The 20,010-nt window shown below is 32.4% G+C and overlaps 1 protein-coding gene across 2 annotated transcripts; it reads left to right on the forward strand.

The window, feature by feature from the left end:
• The first annotated feature begins 12,950 nt into the window (after positions 1-12,950).
• Positions 12,951-15,174, forward strand: LOC126839510 (lathosterol oxidase-like). 2 transcript variants are annotated; one of them, XM_050574848.1, is made up of 4 exons: positions 12,951-13,116; positions 13,700-13,883; positions 14,019-14,191; positions 14,888-15,174. In XM_050574848.1, exons 1-4 carry the CDS (start codon positions 13,036-13,038, stop codon positions 14,978-14,980), a joined length of 531 nt encoding a protein of 176 aa, XP_050430805.1. In that variant the 5' UTR covers positions 12,951-13,035; the 3' UTR covers positions 14,981-15,174. The 2 variants fall into 2 exon arrangements, with proteins under 2 accessions (XP_050430805.1, XP_050430806.1); XM_050574849.1 differs by having other exon boundaries at positions 12,951-13,096.
• The last annotated feature ends 4,836 nt before the right edge of the window (positions 15,175-20,010 follow it).

Consider the following 20,010-nt stretch of genomic DNA (forward strand, 5'->3'; position numbering starts at 1 on the left):
TGTGGAAATAGAGAGGAAAATCCGTGGTCGTCGGACCGCGAGTAACGATACAAACGTCCGAGTATAATATTATATTGTGTACACCCAAGCATAGTTCGTTAAGCACGGCGTGGTCGACCGCCGTGTGTTGCAAATAACCAAAGAGAGAATATTTATTAAAAAAAAAAAAAAAACCCCGCCACCCCAAGCTAGTTGGTCCAGGGTAGTTCCAAACGTTAGAGGTAAGGTACATAAATCAAAACCAAAACGAATCCGTTTACGGTTTAATTTTTTATACAATGCCTTTGCCCCGAGGTGTGTTCTTGGCAAAGCTGCGCTAGACGTTATTGGGGAAATGTTTATCGGTATCGAACAAATAGTATATAGATACTATATTACATATTTTACACACGCCTAGTGCACGCCTTTGATTGTGTTTTCGGCGTGCGAGCCCTTCGTTTAACGACACGTTGCCGCACGAGGGTGACGCGGATTTCCGGATGGAGTTGTCGCAACCAAGGGCCGAGTATTGTTTTTATTTCTGTTTCAAAACAATAAAATATATTTTTTACTTTATTTTCCGGTCCATTTCTGCCGCCCAAGTGCAATCGCCGACCGTGCCCGGATCGTTTTTCACCGCCGCGCCGTTTAACATAATATTACTCGGTCCGGTCGCCAACAACGCCAAATTAAGGAACACAACCGACCGGACATCTATCAAGGCGCCTCGCCCTCACTTTTTACCCTATAAGACGTTTTTAAAGTGGAGTTTATCGAACGATGAAAAAGCCAATTTCGTATTTTTTCCCCGTAGAAAGGTTTACAATAATATATAAGTGTTGGTGGCGCGTTACAGTAGGAAATAAGGGCTTGCAGAAGGGCGGCGCACGGTGGGAGGGAATCAAGTTGGCCAAAGATAGAAAATGGGAAAAATGTTCAAGGGGCTCATAGAGGTTTGACTTTTTTGTTTTTTCAAACCTTAACACATGTACTTAAATGGGAATTATTGATGTTTCTGTAGGTGAAAGTAGTAATGAGTAAACTATAAGAAAAATATGGTTGCTAGGTTGAAGTATGTCTGCAAAACGGGTTTAGAACACAAAAAAATGAAATGCATAGCATATTATTTGATTATGTTTTGAAAAATAGACTTGATAATAATTGGAATTTTGAGAATGAAGAAGTTGAAAATTTTATGTCGAACAAAATTAAGAGATTTTATAGTACAGTTTTTTAAAAATGGAAAGAGAACTATTATGTTACAAATTAAAAAAAAAAATTAATGGTGGCTGCACTAATTAGATTTTAATATTCCTCAAGTATAAGGTTTTACATTTTTTTTTTCATTTAAAAATAAAAATAATTTTGAAAAGTAATAATTTGTATTTTCTAGCTTAGTTTAATAATTAAACATATTTTTATCTTTTTATTTATTAATAATTTTACGAATATTTGATGCTTTTCATAATTATTAAATATATAATATTAAATACAGTAAAAATACCATTTATTCAGTTTATGTGTATTTATAAATATTAAATTGGAGTTTATTGTACTATGATGTAACAAAAAAACCAGAAACCGACGCGACGCCTCAGTTGCTGTTAAATCTTCATTGAAGACAAGACGCTCATTTTGTCTTAAAATAATTGTAATTTTTTTTGATTTTTTTTTTTTGGAGACATTTTAGTCAATGCTATTTTACAATATTAGACAATATTCTGGATTTTATCATAGTCAATATTTTCAGAAAATTATTTTTGATTGAAAAAGTTAATTAAATATAATACACGGTGCCATTTGAGTTAGGTACAAAAGTTGATATAGCTCAGGAAAATACTAAAAACGGTAAATGTTTAGCAGTTCTATGCCATTTCAAAATAACATAAACAAAGTTGTTTTCAAAAAGAAAAAACTACAAAATTATTTTAAAAGAAAATCGGGGTCTCATCCATAACGAATCACCTTATAATGTATGGAGCAGCTGTCTATAGAGCATTATATTATATTTGATGTAAAGGAAATCTAAGAAATGTAATGTGTTCTGTAGGAAGGATGATTTACAAAAAATTCGTTTTCAACTGGAAATATTTCAGGGATTATATTCCTGAAAAAATGTATGTTTAAAAAGCGTACAATCGAGAAACAAATTAGTGAGGTCAAAAAGATAGTTCACAAGTTAAATGACTATTTAATTTGATTAAAAACTTGTTTAGGTCATATTATAATGTTCAAGTCATCTTTTAATTTTTTCGGTTCATCTTAAGAACTTTAGAATCTACTAATTAAGACCGTCAGCACCAAGTCTATAATTATTATAATTAACTAAAATGATATAGGTATACACTGAAAGTGCTATAGTGTTCGATTTATTTCACTGTTGAGTACTTAGTACTTGAAATTTTATTCTCTTGAAATCTGATTAGTTCACACCAACACCCTGTCGTTAAGTATCGTCAAAGGAACAGCTAAGTGGGGCACTTAAGTTTATTGCTGAAAGCCGGGAGTATATATTGTAATACAATTAGCAGAGAAGAGAGTATCGAAATTGCTTGGTTAATTGATTAGCATTGGATAATTTAATATCGCTTCAAAAGAGACCATTTCCAGAAATCAATATCAATATCGAGTGATCCAATTAATGTAAGACACTGGTTTTCTCGGAAAATTATTACATTTTTGGTTTTTTTTTACTTTTGTAAACCTTTTTATTAGGATATTGTACAATATTATTATGAAATGACAAAAAATATTTTATCTTGTCAGTATTTTCCGGAGCGCTATCAGCTTTTGAAATTTAAAAGCAAACGTATACATTTAATTAACTTTTTAAAATGAAAATACATTTCTAAAAATGTTCACTGGTCGATATCGTTAAAAATACAAAAATCAGATAAGTGTATGATTTATAACGCCTTGGCTGTTGTGATAATCCATAAACTATAATTTACTCTGAAATGTTTCTTAGATAACTGATGACTGAGACAAAGTAGTAAACAAATAAAGAAATCAATTTGATTTGATTAACTAAATATGAATTATTAGTATTATGTGTATATTAGTTAAAAAAGAAAACTATTAAGGTTTTAAGACTGAAGAAAAAAATTGCACTTTCAGAGCGAATATTGCATATGTATATATGTATAACATGTATAGTACTTCTAATGAATATTCAGAACTTGAAAACAGACCATAGCATTATACAAACTCAAATAATAAAATATATACATAATGACATTTTTACTTGAATAATAGCAACGTAATAATAATATTAAACTCATATTTTAATTTAATAAAACCAGTGAAATAAACATATGAAATGTAATATAATACTTTATTTATTATAATAACATTATTACTTATAAAAACGCTTGAATAATTATTTAATTAGCTGGAAAAAGTAAGTATACACGGAAGCATTAAAAAATGGAGTTGTTAGCTAACAAATAATTTGATGATAAAGTGTTTTAACGAATTGAATATTAAACAATGGTTTTTGATGTTATTATAAATTTTGTCTAGTTCGGCGAAAAGTTTAAAAGTGTATGAATGAAAAATATGTTACTTTTAAGGTATGTTGGAATGACACTACACAGGATGATTCATTAGGAATAACACACTCATTTTCTCTTAAAATAATATTACAATTTTGTAGTTTTCCTTTTTGAAACCATTTTTGTTTTTGTTATTTTACAATTTTAAAAAGATTACTAAATAATTACCTTTATCAGTATTATCTAAAGCTGTATTAACTTTTGAAACTTAAATGCTATACATTTAATTATCTTTAAAACGATTGATTCAAAACTGGTTATCGGCCGGTAAACATTTTCGGCAAATTATATATTATGTTCATAAGTTGACAGAGCTCTGGAAAATACTAAATAAGATAACAAATTTATTTGAATATTGTCTAAGGTTGTAAAAAAAACATAAACTATAAAGTGCCTCCAAAAACTTCTAAATTGCAATGATCTTAATAGAAATTGAGTGCCTTATCCTTAATGAATCAACCTGTACATTGATTCATTTAACCCGAGAAGATATTGTATTAAAAACATATAATATACACCTACTGCTTTTATCTTTTGCATCCGCCAAACAAATCAATAAGTACTACAGCTATTCCGTATTATAATATTACATAGGTATAATATTGTATGTTAATTTCACCGGCACAACCGAACCGAGCGTTTGTCGTTTGCGTTTGTGCTCAGGGCGGCTAAACAGACAAAAAAAAAAAATGTAGAATATATAAAAATATAGAGAACAAAAAAAAATCAACCGATGGCTCTATATGTATATACATACAAAATGCCTGCGGGGATGCGCCTTGGAAAAAGTGAAGAGCCCTCGAGACTATTGTCCCTTTCACTGCAGCTCTACGGAGAACACATTATTATTTCCATTGTTCCTGTCGTACACGTTTAGTAGACAATAGAAAAAAACCAGCGACTCGTCCTTTCGCCGGTATCTATTATACTCACTGCGTTCGGTCTGTCTCTCAATATTTATTGTTGCTCAGTCGTTTTGGTTTTGGAAAGGGACGAAAGCTTTGATTTCAAAAGCCGCGCAGTTATCAGACAATAAACTTTCATCGAATTAACGAGATACGATTCGGTCGCGACGTTTCAATACGGAATAAACGTTTGAATTTAAAATAAAATACAATATATAATGAAAACGATTATTCTTCCATCCCACGCTTTTGATATGGCGAGAGTGGTAGTGGATGATACTGTTTCGGTTTTATTGATGTTCCCCGTCCGTTTCAATAGGTGTGGTAAAGTCTAAATGAAAAAATTAAAACAATAATTATTATAATTGTGTCTTTAGTTTTAATAGTAGTATCTTCCCACAAGATACGACAAAAATTAACAACTTTTGTTCTAGTATTAATATCTTTAAAATTATTTTTTTTTCAATCAATTTATACTTATTTGCACTATTTACACCACGTTTTGTATTGCTCTTAACTTTTTTTACTTTTTTAATTATTTGTTTGGTTACATTTTTTTTTTAAATAACCATTTTATTAAGGATAGTTTGCTGAAAATTTTGACTGGCCGACGACCAGTTTTCGATAATTACTTTTAAAACTAGTCAAGTTTAAAATGGGAGGTGGAGTGTGGTAGATTTAAATTTTAACCTTTAATAACTTTAAAAGTGATTATCCAAAACTGGTCATCGACCAATCAAAGTACTCAGCAAATTATTCTTAGTATAATGGCTATATGTTTGTAGCGCAAAGAAGTATAAATTAATAAAAAATGTTATTTCAATTGTCGAATCTTTGTGTACACCCGGTATTGTAGAATATTCGCTTATTGTACCAAAGTAGATAATATAAATTTCAAACGCCTTATGAAAAAAAGTTTTTGAAAAAATGTATTAGATAAAATTGTTATAAATGGCCTAAGCTATTAACAAATAAAAAAAAATATACATACACATAATATACAGTAATTATTGTTTAAATGATAAAAAGTGTGGTCAACCTAATATTGTTACAATTAAATATTATTCTTCGAATTGTTTATTATCTACATCAAAATTATTTACCCAACTCTGCCCTACCCTGACCTTGTGTCCGTTTTTGGATCTGGTGTCGGTCAAGTGGAAATTCGGCCCAGCCCAAGCGAGGTGGTTTGCTACAAGACCTGCTCAATGGAGATGTCCGTTTTTCTGTTCATAGTTCATAGTCTTGCAGCGCTGTGGTCGCAACCGACACTGCATAAATGCAAAACACAAAAAAAATAAACTCCGCGCAAAGGGTTTCACGTGTGGAAATATGCATGATGTATATTATTCGATTTTCGTACTTAAGCCTCTCTACGCACACGTGTCCGACAATCGTCCGTGCGGGTCGCTTTCCGATTTGGATCCGGTTAAGTATTCAAAAACCGTATTCAAGCAGACTCGACGGTATTGTATAATATGGTTGCCGTTACACGTGTACGAGGAGTAGATGGCAAATATCTTTTCTGGTAAAAAAAAAAAAAAAAGAGCCGATAGGGTTTCACGCACGGCAACACTCTCCCCGTGGGCACACACAACCGCAGTCGATAAGGCTTTCAACGCTGTTGGCGAGTTCTTCGGCTGTTCCCCCTGAGGAATTTCAATGGTCCACATCACAACTTTGCATAATGAATACACATTACGTGGAGGGTTTTCCCCGGCGATCGTATGCGCCGACACGTTCTTTTAGTGTAATGTGTGTGGCTTTTTTTTTTCTTCTCACACTCTTTAGAACCGATTAAAAGAGTTTTGCGCCAGCAGCAAGATCCTAGCACACTCCCCCCCCCACCCCCCACTGTCGCTAAAAGCTGACGAGGCGGTCTTTTTGGCTCGGTCGAGTGCGGCACAGTACAAATATTAACATATTTTTACATTTTATAATGTACTCGAGCACGGATTTTGTCGCAGAGCAAAAACGCTAAGTATTCGTGCGCGATCAGTCATCCGAAACACTATATTGTGAAATCCATCTTGCCGGGCTTGTATAAAAATACAACAAAAATAAAAAAGTTTGTCGTTTTCTTGGCTCCGCGATAAAAAAAATTGGCATGGGAATTCGTTAAAAGGAACATAATATGCAACATTTTTGAAACTTTTCAGGAGAAACAAAAAACTATTTTGCTCTTTATACATTTGCTTATTCAGATCAACTTCACCGCAATTTCGATTGAATAATAATGTATTGAAAATACGGGTTATTAACGAAAAACAATATTTTTTAAACAATTTGTGTTTCTAAAAATAGCCAGAAATTGTCTGTGACATAGGTCCCTTTTAATAGGAATTATAATAGTTTTTGATTCAAAAACAACATACAATTATTGTCTTTGAAAATAATATAGTACATTTTCATTTATCACATCTATTCAAGTATATTACAACAATGAACATAAATAGCAAACTTTGAATACTAAACATATTATACATGTACAAAATATACCCAACATTATATGACGAAGGTCCTTTTTAACACAAAAGGATGTGTTTGCAAGATTAGATAAATTGTATAAAACGATTTTTGTCAAATATGTAACATTGTAACACAGGTCCCTTAAATGCCCATATTTGAATCATGGGTATGTCATCTATTATTACTTATCATTTATCATTTTTCTCGTGAAAATGATAGTGTAGTACGAAAATGGTAACATGAAATTTTTGGTATTCAGCTCAATTACATATTACATACCCATGTTGTATAATCGTTATTTTACCCATGAGCACGTCTAATGGTACCTATATAATATGATGGTTCATGTTAATTTTCCTCGATAACAACCTATTATCGACCGAATCCCTTATCAATCATTTCTCACATCATATTTCCGTCTTCACTCTTTTCCTCCTCTCCCTTGCCATTGGCCGTTACTTCTGCTCCGCTTCCTTCTCCCCTTACCTTAACCCTCTTCGCTGTTCTCCGGACGAGCTTTATTAGATCAGTTGTCGCAAACTCAACAAACGTTTACATATTCGTAATGGGCACGAATAAAAAAATGGTGTCCGGTAAAGTAGACCGCCCCGTGTCGTGTTCTTTTCTTAACCCTTACCGATCACCGTATCCGAGAGATTTTAGCTAAATCCAATTGAAACCGACCTTCGGCCATCCGGACAGGGACGTGTCGTCGGGGAGCCATAAAAATCGGTGCGGTCCGGCACGGATAACAGTCGACTTTCCGGTCGAATACACACACACACACGCGGTCGAGTAATTTATTAAACGGCAAGCAACCGTGGTCCCTGCCGTAACGTTTGCCGAATTATTAAGTTTTCCCCGTTTCCGTCCGAATAGCGTCGTTCGGGGCCGAGTCAACCCACGCCGGTGCCCGATTGATACCCTGCGATATTTATCGACGGCGACACGGCGACCGTGTTATTATGAACCGTAAACATGCCGGGGTCGTCCCCCCCCCCCGGGGAACCGAGGCCGACACGGCGGCAAACGACTCACCGGGGTGAGATGATAATAATAATAATGATATAAATAAAATACACCCGTAAGGCGAACGGTCTGGACGGACGGACCAATATTGCGGCCCGGTTTACGACCGAGTCGGCTTTTACGTGCCAATAACAATAATGAAATACCAAAATGGATGCCGGTCGTCTTCGGTGCCGGCGAAGACACGCCGCGTGTGCTACATACAGCTATACCGACGCCCGCACGATATTGTTATACACAGACAACCTGCCGCACGCGCATAAAATAACACGTGGCCGTTTCCACTGGGGAACTGCAAGAAGGTCTATGCCGAAAGATTTAGGTTTCCCGTAGTTCCGTTCAAACGGGGGGGGGGGGTTTTTTTCTTCTACAAACGAACCTAACTTATCTAGGCCGACGAACGTCGCTCGTTCTTGAAATAAACCTCTGAGCAATGATTTCACTTCCATAGTATAATGGAACTTTTCCTCAAGGGACGGCGCGCAGTCGTCTCACTTATACGCCACACACACACATGTGCTTGTAGAATTGCCTACACCGTGCCTCTAAAAAAAAAAATAACTATAAGATTTGTATTTTGACACCGTACATTGTCATTTATGTGTATCCTGTTGTGTAATACGGCTGGCATAGTATCAGCAGCAAGTATGCTAGGCCTTGCGGTACTGAATTTATGAAATAGTAAAGGCACAATACTATATAGTTATAAAATAAAAAATAAACACATAAAGCTTTCGGTAACCAAAAAATCCCCAACCAAAATTTGTTACTACTAACAATGAGCTTTGACTTTTAATAAAAAAACAAAGGAATTGATTTCAGTGCACAAACATTGTGTATAATACATATAGGTATTCAAAGTATAAGGTATTGTAACTTGTTCTCAATAGATTTTTATAAGCACAAAAATATCGACATCATCGTAAAGTAATGTTATTTTTTTAATCATAAAATTTGGTGATATACTAATTTTTTTTCTTATACTTAAAAGTCATAAGAGGATCTTTAATATAATCTTATATTCGAATATCTGATGTTAAGTTATGCTGCGCCATGACCGATTTAATCAGTTTATGTGCCTAACATTTTAATTTTAATCTAATCGAAATGTGAATAGAATCAATAAAAATGTATAGGTACAAATAATAAGCTATTCCAGTTAAATAAAATGTGTCGAATAGGTTAGGTTTATACAAAGAGTTTGTGTATTAAAAAAAGGTTAATAAATTTGATTTTAAATAAATGCATACTAAAAATAAGTCTTAACCGACAAATAATCAAGGAGTATCATTAATGGGTGGTTTTTTCCATACAAGCCATTTATAATCTTTTTTCTACCAGTTCTAACACCTATTGAAAAATAATATATACAAATTGTATTATTTAGTATCGAATTTAAAAAAAAAAAGGACAATTGAAAATAGGACACGTCAAGATTTCCACTTAGTCCCTGCTTTTCCTTGCTCTGTTGTTTATTTTGTCTAAGAAAAACCTATATTTTTTTATTTAATCGAAGCTTTTGGACCTTAGTGAACTACACACACTTGTGTATACATGAACTTTACACAAAAAGTATAGAAGTCCCTGTAAACACTATTGCCATAAGTCGTACCATTCCGTCGTTGTTTGCTCAAAAGCAAAAACACAATGATTTAGAGCAATCGTTTTGGTAGGTTAGGTAAAATAGTTTTTCTAGTATCGACGTGTTTTCGAAGACGTTTAAAAATGCCCATACAAAACAAATAATATTTCTTAAAGATTTCTATTCATCAAGATAAATATAAATAGCTCGGATATATTTTATGCTTTAAAAAGGAAATAATAATATATTATTACATATCATCGAACAATTCAACCTTCTTCGGCAGCTTTATTTAAAAAAATAAAAAATAAATTAACTTATGTATGGAATATTTATCTCTTACATATTATTCGATTAATTAGCATTTAATTCAGTAGCACTATAGATTCGAGAATGTACTTAGAGTTATATTTTTTTTATTACTATTTATTATCTATAATTACTAGTTGTATTTTAACTATTATTTCAAATACAAGATAAATATGTAAGTTTGTTTTGAGATTTTCTTGACTTTGATGAGAAAGGAATGAAAGATTCGTTAAACTTCAGAGCCTTATGAGTACTTTGTAGGTATGATTTTTTATCTATAGACTTGCTATAATAATTATTTTATAATAGCTATAACTTTATTTCTAAGGATTTTTTTTATGTATTGGTTATGACATTCCCTTTAGAACAAATAAATCATAACCAGAGAGCCCTCTAGCTGTAGCCTGTACCTTCTCCTTCTTATCGATTAGTATAAATGTACATTATAAGTTGTGTATTTAATATCATATAAAATATTTCATTAGTCATTGTTATTCATTTTTTTATTTTGTACTAAAACTTACTTAAACGGTTTCTTGTAGTTTAATTATTCTTTTCATTAGAGTTGCTTCTTTATAAAATTACTTTCAAATAAACGTTTTGATGCTATTCTGTGGATACTGCACCTCACTTTGCACTTTCTTACTGTGCTGGTTTATACTGTGTTTGGTTTGGACGTATTGAACTTAGATACGCGTTTATTTGAAAGTGATTTTATCACTTTCAGTAGTAATAATTCTTGTAGACCCGTGACCTCAAAGGGCCGTTAAGCTTCAATGATGAATATAAAGTATAATGCTTATACCTGGAAAAAAACTACAAGGCTTTACACGCGCGCAAAACTGCGCGAGTGTTTACAAAACAATCTTGTTTTTCAATTACTTTTCCTGTTTACTAACTAAGTATTTTTTTAGAAAGATAATCAACATATTTATATTGTGACGTACTATTAATATTATAAATATATATATAATATTAATTATTATTTCAACAGTTTAACCTAATGTTCTTCAAATATACGCTAAACACACAAAACAAAGAATTTCGAAAATGAGTGAAAATGGTAAATCGTAACGCCTAGCGTAAAAAGTATAAATCATGTACTTGGAAAAATAGCAATGTTTTATATTTTCCGTTCGGACAAATGGATTGAGAAAAATGAATAAAACAAAACTCTTGTACAATATCAGGGTAGTTAAGTATTTTTAAGTAATATTCTGAAAATTTAACTGAGAACGCTAACCACTATAATTAATATTATACAGGGTGATCTAACTAGTGTAAGACACTCATTTTCCCAGAAAATCTGAACATTTTGAGAATTTTCTTTTTGCCTGTTAATACTTATTAAAATATGTATATACATATTTTAATATTTAGAATATTTTTATCATCAATTCTTACAAGTAAAACAAGTCGCGCATTTGGTTTTTAAACGGGAAGGTACGTTTTTAATTTCATAAATCTAAAGACAAAATTTAATTAAAGTTTTATGTAGTTTTAACCCTTTCAGTACAAAATTAAATTTATAGAATATATTTTGATAATATTCTCATTTATATAAAAACATGCGGGAAAAAAACATTTAATTTATGTGAATACTTTTTTTTCTATTGTTCTTATTATCTCATACTATTTTTTTTTAATGGATGCGTATTCAGTAGTTTTCTTATCTAGTGTAACTTTAATATATTATGTATAACAATTGCAAAACAATGAATTCATTTATGATTATTTAATTTATTAATGTAGACGTTTCACTTCTATTTTTCTAAATGTCGTTTTACAAAAGACGAGACTTATTCCTTGTTACTATTTTTCTTGATTTTACGACGAGTAAATTCAATTAAGAAGTCTGATGTTAAGTTAAAATTTTTATAATGAAATTATTTTAGGTTTGGACTATACTCGATACTATGGAAATTCAAGCGGACCGTTGGCCTGTGTTTTTGGACAATTTGAAAAGCAATGCTAGTTTGGACCACTATAATATACTGATGAAAGGTCGGTGCTCCTCGGTGTTTTGCGAATACTGGACACATTGGATCGTGCAAACTGTCTTATTATTCGCGTACTTTGTAATCTGCAAGTATTTAGAGGTAGATAATTTTGCACACATAGTCAGATCTACAGGGTGTGTGGGGTGTGGAGTGTACTAGGGTACACTCATATTATGTCAAGTAAATAGAACTAAAAAAATATACACATAAAAGTAAAAAACTATAATACTATGTTATTCATTAATTGTTTTTGTGACTTTTTTTTTGAAACACTATAATTTATGTCGTTGAACAAAATTAGACAATATTCAAATGTTGTCAATTTTATGTAATTTTCAAAGCGACTTGCTTTTGGCAACGTGTACTTCTGTTTAGTTTATTTAATTAGTAATAATTTGCTGATATTGTTAACTAAGCAATAACCAAGTCTTTGCTTTTAAAGATGTTAAAAATTAAAACTTAGGAAGACAATTATTTTTAACATGATCTCTGAAAATTATTACATAAAATATGAAAATATTTAGTAGTTGTATATTATTGTAAAATAGCATAAACAAAAATAATTTCAAATAGAAAACTCCAAAAATTGCATGTATTAATTATTATTCTTAAGACAATACGCTTGTATAAGGTGTGAATTAAAAAACTCTCAAACGAGGGTATATATATATATCCTCATACATAATGTAAAATAGTCAATAGTATATAATAGCCCATTTCTAGAAAATAGTTAGAAAAAAGTCATCAAGTTCCGAGCCATAGATATGAACTCTTTTATTTATAAATAAGATTTATTCTCTTGATATTAAGATGTACTAGGGCACACCCTGTAGTTTTTCCAATGCGATGTGGCGTACAATGCCTATACTTGTTCTGTATACTGATGTGCCTATCTTTCTCTGCGAAGTGGTCTTACTACGTGAAGTGTAGGGAAAATGCCGCGGATTGGAAGTGCCAGCCAACCAAATGGCCAAAACGAAACGCTCTGCTGAACGATATCAAAAACCAGTCTCATCGGACTGTCGTCCGCCACTGCCACGGTATCAGCTTATACCACATACTCAGTTTGTGGTGGACACAGTTTACTTTACTTGGAATGCGACGCTTACTCTTGGAACCAGTCTCATCGGACTGTCGTCCGCCACTGCCACGGTATCAGCTTATACCACATACTCAGTTTGTGGTGGACACAGTTTACTTTACTTGGAATGCGACGCTTACTCTTGGACGTGGTGGATTATTCAATGGCCGCTGGTATACTTTTCCCAGGTCTTTGTTTTTTTATTTGTGTACGTTAAACGATTTCTTGGTTGGCCCTCTGCTTAAAAATATAATCATGTTAAAATTCCATCTTCCTTACTGTCACAATAAACGCCATATGCCGTTTTCTAGCTGTATCCGTTAGTATCCAGACTCCTTTCCATCCAACTCCAAGGGTCCGAGGAGGTAAAAAGATCACAGCTTAACCCAAATGGACCTGAATTACCTACTCCTCGGTAATTATTGCAGTATGCAGTTATTATACTGATGCCGTAAGTGCAGTAAGTGTAATATCACAAATGCAGAGTCATAGAAGTTCTGCTTCTTCAGCTTTTGTAAGCTCTTCGCACAGTTATTCCACCACAAGTTTAATGCACCGGTTCAACACTCCGGGTTCCATAATTTGGGCATCCTCTTTCCCTGGATTGTGACACACCCTCTTCCTCCTGTTCCCTTACCGGCCAGCGACATCGGCTTTTAGCTATCCTAGGACGATATGGTTTGATGCCGCGCGGCCAATTTGTCGAATCTAACAATTTGCAAATCATCAGAGCCACGTGTCCACGTTGATTGGCTTAAGCTTACCAAAAAAAAAATTATTTGGTTCCGCAGGATTACGTTATATATTGGGTGCATCGAGCGTTTCATACACGGTTTTTATTCAAACACATACATGTCTACCACCACCAATACAACGCTCCGTACCCATGGGCCGCTTTTGCAGTACACCCGATTGAAATGATAGCAAACGTTTTAGCTCTGTTTTCACTGTTTTTCATCGTACCAATACACTGGGGTGAGTACACTCGGTTGCTGACCAATGCTGGAACACCTAACGTCATTTTATGCACGGAATATAATTGAATGTTATGTTTCATTGTTATTATTAATTATGATTTTCTGTATTTCATTATGACTACGGCCGTTTCAGTTCCATACACCACGATACAGTCGTACAACTTGTACCACACCATCCAACAACATTCTGGCATCGATTTCAAACCATCGTGGTGGCAGCTTTGGAGAGCAGACGTAATGTACCACGATGCTCACCATATGATCGGCAGAGTCAACTTTAGTCTGAGCTGCCACGTGTGGGACAAAGTAAACCATAACGATAAGTACTAAAATATTTGTTATAAAAAACGTGTACAGGACATTAAAAAAATCGCGTGACACCTGACTTTTTGATACCGTACTAAAGTCTAAAATTATAAAAAAATTGACTCGTGTAAAAACATTCTAAGCTCTTATCAAACAATAATAACTTACCGTAATTGTCGACTGGACGATAACCAATTTTGAATAACGGTTACTCTTAAAAAGTTTTAATTTAAAAAAACAGGGTAAGAGGTAGAATGCGGTTGAGTAATGTACACAGATAAAATAACCCAGTTGTTTAAAATTTAATCACGGATACATTATTTCTTATTACTTATCTCTTATCCCTAATAGCTTATCACTTATTTCAAATATCTTATCTTTTATTCTTATTCCCTTTTTTTCTAACTGAAAGTGAACGTGTAACGCGAAAAACTAATAAACTGATAACTTAAAAAGTAATAATTTAGAACTGATGACCGACCAGATATACGAGTATACATATTCATTTAAGTTTAAACGTTATCCCTCTTGCATCTAGGTAGATATAGGTAAATAACTAAATTAAAATTATAATAGTGTGACATAGGGTTTGACACATTTAATATCTTAATGATAATTTCATACTAACTACATATTGTCTTATGTAAATCAGTCAAGTGTTGCTCGTAATGTTTTGCTTACTATTTTTGTTTATAGATTCATGGTACCATGCATGAATCGAATCGAAACCAGTCTTCGAAAAAATCCAAGGATCCTTCGATAATTGGTCGGTCGTCGGCCAATAAGTAATGCTTTGTAAAGTAAAAGATTTAAAAGATAAAATATTTTAAAGGTAAAAGATTTTTTTGTTGATATGTACTTATATACAGTGGAAATATGAACAAAACATTTTACTAGAACTCGATTTTATCAGACTTGGTGTTGTTAAAAATTAATAAAAGATAGATATATATTTTACGTTAATAATCATTTATGCTGCTGTATAGGATTATGGTTTAATTAAAAAAAAAAAAATACACATATATTTTATTATAATTCTTTTTGGAGGACGTTATACCTCTTATATATTTTTGAGCTTGGTTTAGGTAAATTTTTTGTAAAATTTCAATTTTAAGCATCCCATGTAATTAATGTTGGTTTATTGTTAGTATTGCAAATAGATCTGTAACTTAGAAGATAAAGTTTTTTGTTTTTTTTTTAATTATTTAATAATTCATACATAATTATTTTTATCAAAAACAATTCAAACGTTTTAAACAAATATTAGCTTGTATTTCACGTTTATTACAATCACTCGAATTACATTCATCGGTAATTATTACTATCCCATCCTAGCCACTTCCTTTCCTACCATTTCACTTCGTGTCACAAAAGCGTCACTCACATTTTTGCCAGAACCCTAGCCGCAAGACGTTCGTGTTAAAAAAACGGCGAAGATTTGCTAGCAGTCATCAACGACTCGTCCTTGACTTAAGTGCGTGTCTTGGCCGATGGAAACCTCTTCAACGTCTTTACTTGAGGCATCTAATTTTGGTTGAGCAAGATGAAAAATCCTTATTTTTAAACCGCTTACGATTTCCCGGTCACCTTTCTAATGGCTTTGACGTGCCTCGAACAAGACCGCATGTGTCGATTATATCAAAGCAGACGACAAAACGTCTGGTGAGTGCAACTGTGAAAGTCTTGTTGATTTGTATGACCGACTGAAGGAAAAATAACAAGCATCGTAAAGGCGACAATATGTTTATTATTATATTTTAACTATAAGGATGGATACAATTAGGGTTAAAGTGTATTATTTTTTTTTGGGTAAGAGTTGTGGGGTCCTTAACAATGAAAAAACTAACTTCTGATTTTTAAGAAGAAAGTTGTACAGGGTGATTCAATTCGGGTGAGACACTGGATTTCTCGGAAAATTTTAGAAAAAATAATGTTTTTATTATTTTAGGTACAAAAAGGATGTTTATGTATAGGGTGATCCAACTAACGCAAGACACTCGTTTTCTCGAAAATATGAATATTTTGAGAATTTGTGTTGCCTTATACTTAGGTACATGTTATACACCGTTTTTCAATATTTTGAACATTTTTATCACCAATCCTTATAAGACAAAAAGGAGAATTTTTGTTTTTTTTAAATGGTAACATATGTTTTTGTTTACATAAATTTGTAGACAAAAAATTAAAAACCATATGAGCGTTTGAATTTTTATTTATTTGTTCGTTTGTTATGACTTTATAGAGATTTGATTTTTTGAATGCACTTCATAATATTTTCAATCGTTACTACAAAGGCTAGAAGTTTTATACGTCGAATGAAAATAATTTGACGTGTAACCGTACTTTGTATCGTAATCAGATATAATAAATAACCTGTAATCTAAGTAATCTGTAGATAAGAACCGTTTGTCTATCATTATTTCAAAATCTTTTATAGTGACTTCCTAGTTGTTAGAATGTTATCGCCAATTGGACAATGTCAACAAAAATATAAAATTTTATGTCCTGCCGGTTTTGGAAAACCAAAGAATTATGATAATTATTAAGAGGAAATGTAGTATCAAAGACTTTGTAGCTACAAAGTCATAGTTAATGAACAGATAAATAAAAATGAAAAATTCAAACGCAAACATATTTTTATATTGTTTTGTCTGCAAATGTATGTAATTAAAAAATATATGTGCCATTAAAAAAAAACGATATCCCCTTTTTTGTTTATAAGGATTGGTGATAAACATTTTCAAAATATTGAAAAATGTAGTAAATATGTACCAAAAAGTAAGGGAAAAAAAATATATATTGGTATATTTATATATATATATATATATATAAATATACCAATGAGTATAATAGTCATCAGACAGGGACATTTTTTTTACATTTTTCAGACTAAAATAATTGAACCATTACGGCAAGTGGCATTAACATTGATTAAAAATATCTTTGATTTTCGGAGTTAGTTCACAGGTGAAATCCCCCCCCCCTCCTAATCTGTACAATATGAAAATATAAAAGGATAGAATACACGAGTAACAGTAACAGTTTCTGACTTGGCCACAGTGTAGATATCACTACTTTGAATGGCTGACTTTTTTTGGAAGAGGGCCTGGAACTTATAAAATATAATATAATATTATATTAAATTGTTTTAATAAAAATAATCATTGTAAATCCAATACGTTCTCAGCTCCGCATCGATGCTATAAAATTATAAAGTTATTCCTACTTAGCTATCGCATTGAAGTTAAACAATGTCTGTTGTTGTCTGACATACATGTGTGGACAACAACATATGGTTCAATGCGTGTTTCCTATGACGCAAAATACTTATTCAATAGCAACCAATTGCCGAAAAAACATTTTTAACTGTCAAGTACGTACCGAAGCAAAAAATTAACTCTTGATACCCAATATAATACATTTTTGTTTACTGTGGTATAATATTTGTTGTTTGTTCTTATTGGCAAAAAAGAAAAAATAAGTATCGCTGTGTTGTGAACTGTGACAGTACAGTCTATGTTGAAGTTTTGCAAAGTTATAATCTATTTTTAGCTTATTTACCATGATACTGTACAAAAGTTTTGTAATATTCATTTTTCTCAATTCATTTGTCCGAACAGATACGATAAAATATTGCTATCTTTCCAGGTACATGCTTTATATTAAATACTTAAATGAAATATAGTATTTTTATGTGAATTTTGCAAATTGCTACGACAATTTGCCAAGAATTCAAGAAAAATTGACATACAATAATATATGATTATATTATTAAAATTAGGATGTAAAAAAAAACAATTTCTTAATTTCTAAAAAAAAGTTGTTATTTTTTCTATTTTCCAAACATTTCAAATTATTTAATTTTATTAGATAAATAGTATATAATCTTTATAGTACATCTAGCATGATATTATTGAAGAGTATAGTTGTATTTGTTTTGTTCATTTAATTTATTGAAACGAAAATCATTATACATTGCATTTTTCCAGGCACATGCTTTTTGTTTTCAAATTCTATGAATTTGATTTTGATTTGAGATTCAAAAATGGCAAAGAAGATTCTACAACTTTGGAAGAACTTAAAAAGTTTAGTGATTCGTTACGTGATCAAGGCCAGAACGTTTTGGGGATTCTCGATGACCTTTTGACGAAAAACTACCGACAGTCAATCAATCCACCTGATGACATGATGACAATTAATTTATACTTGAATAACGTTTTTAATACATTATTAGTACAAACCTACGACGAGGAGAAGAAACGAGTGCTGCCGGAGGATGAGGATAGTAAAAAAAATACTCATAAAAACGTTAAAAAATTGACTAATTTATTCAAAACAAGTAAGAATTCCAATGGCTCGTCACAAATTAAAGAACAACTGTCGTCAAATAGTCAAGAAGTACCGTCAAACAGTCAAGAAGTACCGTCAAACAGCCCGTATGATACGTTAATAGCTTATAAAAATGAATTCGAAAAGGCAATTGAAAAAATAATTAAAATCTTACACAATAGTATCCATATAAACTGTGGGTTTGCCTTGAGCAATAAATATTGGAAAATCGTAGAGCGAGATGAAATAACCAGAAGTGAACGTTACGATCAATATAACGCATTACTACCGAGGAGAAGTACTGTGAAAAATTTAATATACGTTACTAGTGGACATCATGAATTTCTTGAAACCACACCACTCCAATTATATAGGAACGCATTTGAAGATAGCGATTTTGAGATGAAAAAATTGATGATGCCTATTTTGCAGAGAAATACGTACAAGCGGTACTATCCGCGACTTCTCTTGTTCTACGATCTGTTGTATCAAGGCGAATACGAAATCGACCAAATGGGTTTGCCAAAAGATAACGAATCTGATGATTTGGCGCTGCTCCGAAACGTCACATTAGAGACGCAATTGGAAGACGGCACTCATCCCAACATACAGCTATTGTTTTGGCTAGCACAGCGGTTTTTCGACGCCAAGTGTGTTGAGTCGTTCCAACAGCAAGTGCTGGTAGCAACGGTGCATCCTTTGTTGTCAGTCGTCGGTTCTTACGTGATTTTGGTCAAACATATACTTTACACGGGTGACGAAAAGTTCAAAGACGTCGCCACCAGGGCCAAGTTGTTCCAAGTGATAATCGACAAATTGGGCGATTCCATACTGACTACTCTGGCCGGTTTCATAAATTTAGGCCTTTATCCGAAAAATGCTTTATATACGTTAAAAAGAACCGCACTGCAACTGGACGAATTAATCATGTACAATAACAAAGCAAACTTACAGAGGGGCGCACCGCACTTGATCAGTTTAGTTTATACTTTTTTGTTCGACCCAATGCGTATTAACATACTGAGAAAACCGTATAAAGACAAACTTATCAACATAAACTCCGAAGAAAATTGCAACAATGCCATAAATGCGGTAAAAATGGAAGCCGATTTGGTCGAGAAATACGTGAATAATTTGCAAAAATACAAAAACGTCTACCAAGGGGTTATTGATAATCAGTTCTTTTTTCACGAACGCATTTTTTCGCACGGGCCGAAATGTGACATCATAAAAGAAACAAAAAAAAGTAAATTACTTACAGTAACATACGGTCATGTTAAAATTAAAAATTTTCTCAGATTTGTTTGCAATTTTGTTCGAAAATGTTTGAAAACACATTCTACAATTCTACAACGAAATCATCTAATTTCCATTTAGTTATAGTATATTTTCGCTACAGCTAGTGATATTCAGGATTTATGGGCTGCTTTGTTTTTCCCTGTTCTTATTTTTATTGTTACCTTTTTTTTAGTCTTTACCACACAACCCGC

The sequence above is a fragment of the Adelges cooleyi genome, unplaced genomic scaffold (assembly GCF_023614345.1).
Source record: "Adelges cooleyi isolate 19-005CV unplaced genomic scaffold, UGA_ACOO_1.1 ACOO_flye_CR_arks_rails_tigmint_CR_PRNA_306, whole genome shotgun sequence".
In the NCBI taxonomy this organism is placed as follows: domain Eukaryota; kingdom Metazoa; phylum Arthropoda; class Insecta; order Hemiptera; family Adelgidae; genus Adelges; species Adelges cooleyi.

Excerpts from the sequence above, each read along its gene's own strand:
- LOC126839510 (XM_050574848.1), top strand. The coding sequence starts at position 13,036 with ATGCGACGCTTACTCTTGGACGTGGTGGATTATTCAATGGCCGCTGGT. Across the intron at positions 13,884-14,018 it reads CATCGTACCAATACACTGGG|TTCCATACACCACGATACAG; the intron begins GTGAGTACACTC and ends CGGCCGTTTCAG. Across the intron at positions 14,192-14,887 it reads GCTGCCACGTGTGGGACAAA|ATTCATGGTACCATGCATGA; the intron begins GTAAACCATAAC and ends TTTTGTTTATAG.